General features: G+C 33.1%; 1 protein-coding gene across 1 annotated transcript in view; it reads right to left on the bottom strand.

Moving 5' to 3' along the window:
• Positions 1-3,412: 3,412 nt before the first annotated feature.
• Positions 3,413-6,994, bottom strand: part of LOC133807275 (somatic embryogenesis receptor kinase 2) — a gene marked incomplete in the record, with an annotated part of 5,780 nt that continues 2,198 nt past the window's right edge. The window contains 8 exon segments of the mRNA XM_062245490.1: positions 3,413-3,985; positions 4,293-4,687; positions 4,880-5,221; positions 5,289-5,420; positions 6,008-6,120; positions 6,208-6,279; positions 6,393-6,464; positions 6,964-6,983. Of these exon segments, the coding sequence (XP_062101474.1) occupies positions 3,671-3,985; positions 4,293-4,687; positions 4,880-5,221; positions 5,289-5,420; positions 6,008-6,120; positions 6,208-6,279; positions 6,393-6,464; positions 6,964-6,983 (1,461 nt within the window).

The raw sequence follows: 6,994 nt of genomic DNA on the forward strand, positions 1-6,994 counted from the left end.
AAGTGCTCTTAGTGGAAGGAATTGGTACAAATTCAGTTCCATCCATGGAATCTAAAATATCTATGAGAGTTCGGTTTTTCATAATTAATTGTTTGATTGTGTTCCATTTTATGGCTTTGGATTCTGTCCTCTTTTTAAAATATATATATATATAATGCCTCTTGTTGTATACTTTAAACTTAGTTTGATGTACTTATTTTCAATAATTAATAATTGTCTGATCAAACCAATTATTAATTTTGTGGGAGTACGAAGAAGAGACATGGACAAAATTTTATCTTATAAGCAAATGTCAAATCTCTTTTTATAAACACACATTGTATGTACAATAATTTTTTTTTTTTGATAAATTTTCAAACACTCGAATAGTTTTCAAAACACACTCAACAAGCTACTCTATATCTGTTTGAATATTGTAAGAGATAATAAAATAATTGACATGTTGGTTTGTGCTTGCTAAAGTTATATGTATAAAGTACATATATTTAAATATATAAATATATATATATATTAGTGAAACACATTGATAACGTGGCCTCGTTACGTGCCATATATCTTGATCAATTGTGCAATTGTACCAAAAAATTTACTAATCATGTTTAGCAATTTCTAAAGTAGCATTATACTTTTGAGTTACATTATAAAAAATTATCATGGAGAATTATATATGTTTTGCCTTTTGACTTTGGAAATAATATTAATTTATGAAAGTTGATTGCTTATCTTGCCTTGCAATATATTAAAAAACTATAAATTTAGTATTTTTCTTTCTTATAGAGTCTTGCCAAGTCAATTTCAAAACAATCAAAAGTGTGACACAAAAAGAAAGAAAAGAAAGAGAACCAAGTTCGCTATATTTTATAAGCGTTGAAATTCAAAAGTGCTTTTAGTGAAACGAAATGGTACGAAATCCCTTCCATCCTTGTAGGACATGCACATTTGCAAGAGTATTTTTTGTTGATATTACTAACTTAATTTTGTTCCGATTTTATGGCATGGGATTTTGTAAGAGAATGCATCTTGTTATTTAGTGTAAATTTTATTTTATATGCTTAGATTAAGATATGAGGAATTTTAAGATTAGATAGTTTGATGTACTAAAGCTTTCAGTAAGAGCATCTCCAGTACCGGCAACGCTGCTAATCTTTGGAGAAATGTCAAATACTATATTTTATTTAATTAGTACAAATTTAACTAAAAAAAAACAAAGCAACGTTGCCAAAAAATAGAGTTGAATATTTGGTATTATGTTGACTTTAGGACCCTCATGAATATAAGGCAACGTTGTTAATGCTCTAATTAATAACCGATTGATCAATCCAACGAATTATTCATTGAAAATGAATGGGATGCATCCTAAAAAGACAAAATCTTATACCCTACAAGTTCTCAGTTGAGACAGTCCAATTGGGTGTCGGGAAAAACCAGTTTAGTATGGCCACCTCCAACATTTTCGGTTGCTCCATAGGAGAACGTTATGTGTAGAATAGTGCAAACTAACTAAACTGCTCTACCTTAAATCCCATGTAGTTTTGAAGATCGGGATCAACCTGTGTTTCCAGCTTCTTCTCGTTCAGTAGTTCTTTCACCTAAAAGAACACTCATTCTCATCTCAGGCCATATATATATCTGCAACTCCTTTAACATGTCCAAAGCAAAAACGATTATTATGTAATAATTAAGTTTGCGTTTGGTTGGGAAACAATCAAATCTATTATATATGGAACAATTCAATTGCCACAAAGGCAATAATGGCTCTAGAAAAATGAAGACAGTAAATAAAATCAACTGATCTTTTATTAAAATGTCTCACCAATTCAAGCAAACATGACATCAACATCATTTGCAGCTTAAGCCAACAAGACATTGTTCAAAGTTATATATCTCTCAAGCCATATTCAAAACCCTTTTAAATGTTCGAAACAAACTCAGACCAAATTTGCAACCCTTTAACATATATATGCAAACAAATCAAACCTACTTCTTAACTTACATTTTTTTACACTTCTAAACTACTATACTATGTAACAATTTAAAATGTTTTGAGACACACAACTCAATGGTCTCAAAAATGGATAAGGCAGTGTTAGTAGATTGACCATCCACCATAACAAATGGGACGACTAAACCAATATGATATATTTTCCAAGCTCAGGACCTCAAAATAATTTAAAAAATATTTAAAATTTGAAAAAGAAAATAAATTTAGTAAATTAAAGTCACGTTTGGAGGGTAGGATTAGATCATTTTTATAATGTAATTTTGTTATGAAATTAGAGAAAATATTGAAAAAAAATTAACCCAACAATTTTTATAATCCCCTAGTTTGGGATAACTTAATCCCATTGAAACTTGGACAATTTTATCCTATCCAATATCCATCTCCATATATTTCAATGGTAAGAAAAAAGAATTGTAACTTTGCATCAAACTTGTTTTCTTTTAATTTGTTATTGTCAAATGATGAACTCATTTATTTTTTTTATTTTTTCTCTAATATTTTTTAATCCTATCCAATCTCCATATCCAAACGACGCCTTATAAAATTATGTGGTCCTTGAATATAACTTTACTAAGTATTAAAAAATGTCAAACCAACACTATACATATGAAAAAATAATAATAAAAAGAATATAATGACTTGTGTCGAGGCTCTCAATACTTGGTGAAACACATTGAGGACTTGGCCACGTCGTGCCATTTGTTTTGATCAATTGTACTATTGTGCCTAAGTTTGGTAATCATGTCTAGCAATTTCTAAAAGCAACATTATTCTTTTGACTTCTAAAGGAGATAACTTATAAAAATTGATCATGGAGATTAATATGTTTTGACTTCTAAAGGAGATAACTTACACATATTTTAGTTTATGAAAGTTGCTTGCTTTATATTATAATAAGTATTATCTTAGTACATTTTACATAGTGCCTTAAAAAAAAGTAGTAATAGAAGAGAACCAAATTCACTAAAAATTTTATAGGCGTTGAAATTTGAAAGTGCTTGTAGTGAAATGAGCTGGTACAAAATCACTTCCATATCTATGCATGTAGGACATCCACAATTGAAAGAGTTCATTTTTTTATAATTAATTATTTGATTGTGTTCAAACCTTATACTTAAAATTCTAGCGTATAATTTGAGTGTAAATTGGGAGTCTTCTTTATCTTCTAATAAAGGTTAAATTCTTTTTCTTTATTCTTTTTAATAATATTTTACCAAATAGTCTTCCAAATACACTGGCCACAATGTCCACCATCCATTGGGAAACTATATGAGATAATAAAATGATTGGCTTGTTGGGTTGTGCACCTGTGACCATAGTTGTATGTACAAAGTACATATACATATATATATATACATATATATATATATATGTGAGAGAAATGGACTAAATATGCAGTGCACAAAAAGATAAAAACTGCCACAGCTTCATATATTATAAAAACATCATGGCTTTTGTCACACTGCAGCAGACAATACAAATTTGCACCTTACCAATGCGACTCTCATATGCACAAATGTAACGAATACAATGCAGAATGGACTTACAGGAGACATTAATCAGATTATGGTCATTAAGAAAAAGAAAAAAAAAAGCTATTATAATAATTAAAAAAAAAATTAAGTTGTAAGTAAATTCCCTTTTCTTCCACTTTCTACTGTGCCCGGGTCACCTTGGACCAGATAACTCAACTGCATGCAAGTTCTCGGTTGAGTCGACAATCCAATCGGAGTTCGGATGAGGCGCTAGTTCAACTTCTTGCCGGAGTACTTCCACCTTTTGCCATTCATCCCATCTCTCAGCCAAGCCATCACCTTCAAGCATTCTCACCACCTCCGACATCTTCGGTCGGTCCATGGGAGAACCTTGTGTGCAGAGCAGTGCAACCTGAATAAGCTGCTCTACCTCAGATTCTATGTAGTTCTTCTGAAGATCAGGATCGACCAGCATTTCCAACTTCTTCTCTTTCAATAGTCCTTTCACCTGGAAAACCAATCATTTGTGTTGAGTTAAAAGCATATAGATTACAAAATATGAGACCCAACAAACAACTTAAGCCAGATTGAACAGCCACCTCTTAACTTGCATATTCTGACACTTCTAAACTACCGTACTATGTTAAAATTTAAAATGTTTGAGACAACTCAATGGTCTCAAAAGATGGACAAGGGAGTGCTAGTAAATTGACCACCCAACTTAACACATGAGACGACTAAACCCATATGATTCAACAGTTTGCCACAAGACGGTAAATAAAATCGATAACTGATATTTTATAAAAATGTCTCACCCAGTCGAGCAACATGACATCATCATCATTTGCAAGCCGAGCAAGATCGAAAGCTCTCTGTCCAGTGATTAATTCCAAAAGCATGATTCCATAGCCAAATACATCAGTTTTCTCAGAGGACTTTCCAGTAGAGAGGTACTCTGGAGCAATATGCCCGATTGTGCCTCGTACAGCAGTAGTAACATGAGTGTCCTTGTAGTCCATAAGTTTAGCCAAACCGAAATCTCCAACAACTGCTTCAAACTCCTCATCCAACAAAATATTTGCAGCTTTCACATCACGATGAATAATTTTTGGATCGCAGTGATCATGCAAATACGAAAGACCCCTTGCAGAACCCAAAGCTATTCTCTTCCTAGTAGGCCAATCTAGAGGTAGTTGGTGTGCTGGCCGTTCTGCAGGAATTCATAAACAATTTCAATACACTTTGAAACTAGAAATGTAGTTCCTAGGGGATAGTTGTGTACTAGTGAAGGCCAAAAGAAATAGCAAGCAGGGGTTTGTATTGAAATCAAAACATGCATAGAAAGGGGAAATCCAACTCAGAAAAAGCAGTAAGCATTTCTGAATAAATTAAGTAGTTCTACCTCTTAAGCATGAGGCAACACTCCCATTAGCCATATAGGGATAAACAAGTAACCGTTCCGTTGGTGTCATACAGAACCCACGTAATCGAAGAAGATTCCGATGCACAGCCATACTGATCATCTCTACTTCTGTTTGAAACTGCAACTCACCACCAGGTGTACGCTCTTCTTTCAGTCTTTTTACAGCAACCAATGAACCATCTGCAAGGCGACCTTTGTAGACCTTACCAAATCCACCCCGTCCCAGAATGTTTTTGTTGCTAAAACTATCAGTTGCAACTTGTAATTCTCGCAATGAAAACCTTTTAAGCTGCCCAAGATGAACTTCAGGATCCTCCTCAGCTGCAAAGAAGTGTAAATAAGTGAATTGAGCTAATAAACTAAAAGTACCACATTAATGGTGACTTACCAGGTACATCAAAGAAAAATTCTTGTGGCTTCCTTCGACGCCACCATGCAAATGCAATAGCAGGAGCAGCAAATAATAAAGCCGCACCAGCAGCAACTCCACCAGCAATTGCCCCAGTGGCACTATTTTGACCTGAAGTGGTACAATGAAGAGTAAAATATGCTTATCAGAATTTTTAGAGCCAATAAAAATTCCTATTACACATTAACTGCAAAATTGAAACAATGTAGAAATACATTTCATCCCTGGACTTCAGAACTGAAAGAAATAGGAATATACACAAAACACTGAAGGTCAAATGTAACTTCTCTCCAAGATTAATAATTAATTAAATAAAGCTCTAATTAGTTTAAACCATAGCAACTTAGCAAGAAATCACTTGATAAGATTTGTTTCCCCTAATAGATTGATTATTTAGAAAATTATTATCCACAACTAACATTTGAACACCATATTCATCATTTAAAATAACAAATGTCTAATAATAATCATTTGGCTAGCATACTAACAAAAAGAGCTTAACTTCGGTTTTATATATAATTACAAAAGCAAATGCCTCGTAAATAACAATTCAATCCGGCAACAGATGGTAAAGCAATAAGCTAAAAAACTAACAGTAAAGATGGACATACTTTCATGTCCAGAATAAGAACAGGGTATGCATAACTTTTTCTTAATTCTGAAAGAACAAATTAAATAAGAAGCAACAAAATAATCACCTGGGGTTGAAATTGGGGGTGGTGGTACAAAAGGAGGAGGAGGCGAAAATGGGGGGGATCCAGGACAGGGCCGCCCAGTGACCGGGCCACATAGATTTAAGTTATTAGCAAAACTGCAAAAATGGAAAACGTCATGTTCAGCCAAGCTCTAGACATAAGAAATAGTGAATGTAAGAAAAATCAAACCCATAGCTATAAACCTGATGGGAGTGAATAAAGAAAATGAGCCATTGTCTGGAACCTCTCCAGTTAATTTGTTATTTGATAGATCCCTACAGTTTACAACATCAAGGCATTAAGTTATAAGTATACCTATATTAAAAAAGAAAAAGAGAAGGTGGGAAAGAGAGAGTATAAGTTTGCATCAAGAGCAATAGTCACTTACAGCACTTGCAGTGAGGTGATGTTGGTCAACGACATAGGAATTGGACCCGTCAGACTGTTGTTGTTAAGCCGACTATCCTTACACAAATATTACAAAAGAAATAATTTTAAGAACTAATACCATTACAGTAGAAAATTAACAGTGTAAAGACCTCAAGCCAATCAAGGGAATAAATTTAATTTATGATGGAATATGGTTTCCACAATTCAAGAGTTTTATGACATGTGAACTTCCAAATATAAACTCTCATCATATTTACCATTCCTTTTTTTTACTCTATCTCTCTCTTTAATAAAGATATCCCTTTCACATGACACCGCACAACATAAATTATAAGTAAAGAAGATTCGACACAAGGACCTATAGAAAATCCTCATATATTCAACCCTCAAAGCCCACTTTCTTACATTATTCTTCACTTTGGTATTGTAAAAGGGTAATAGTTCAATAAAACCTGAAAAGTGAAAGGTATATAATTTTGAAAGAAAAAGTCTATGATGACATCATAGTACACCAACGAGATAAACAAATAATTAAGGTAAAGAATAAGAATAAGAATAAGAGCACTCACAGAAATCTCAATTTTGACAACTTGCCCAAGG

The sequence above is a fragment of the Humulus lupulus genome, chromosome X (assembly GCF_963169125.1).
Source record: "Humulus lupulus chromosome X, drHumLupu1.1, whole genome shotgun sequence".
Lineage (NCBI taxonomy): Eukaryota > Viridiplantae > Streptophyta > Magnoliopsida > Rosales > Cannabaceae > Humulus > Humulus lupulus.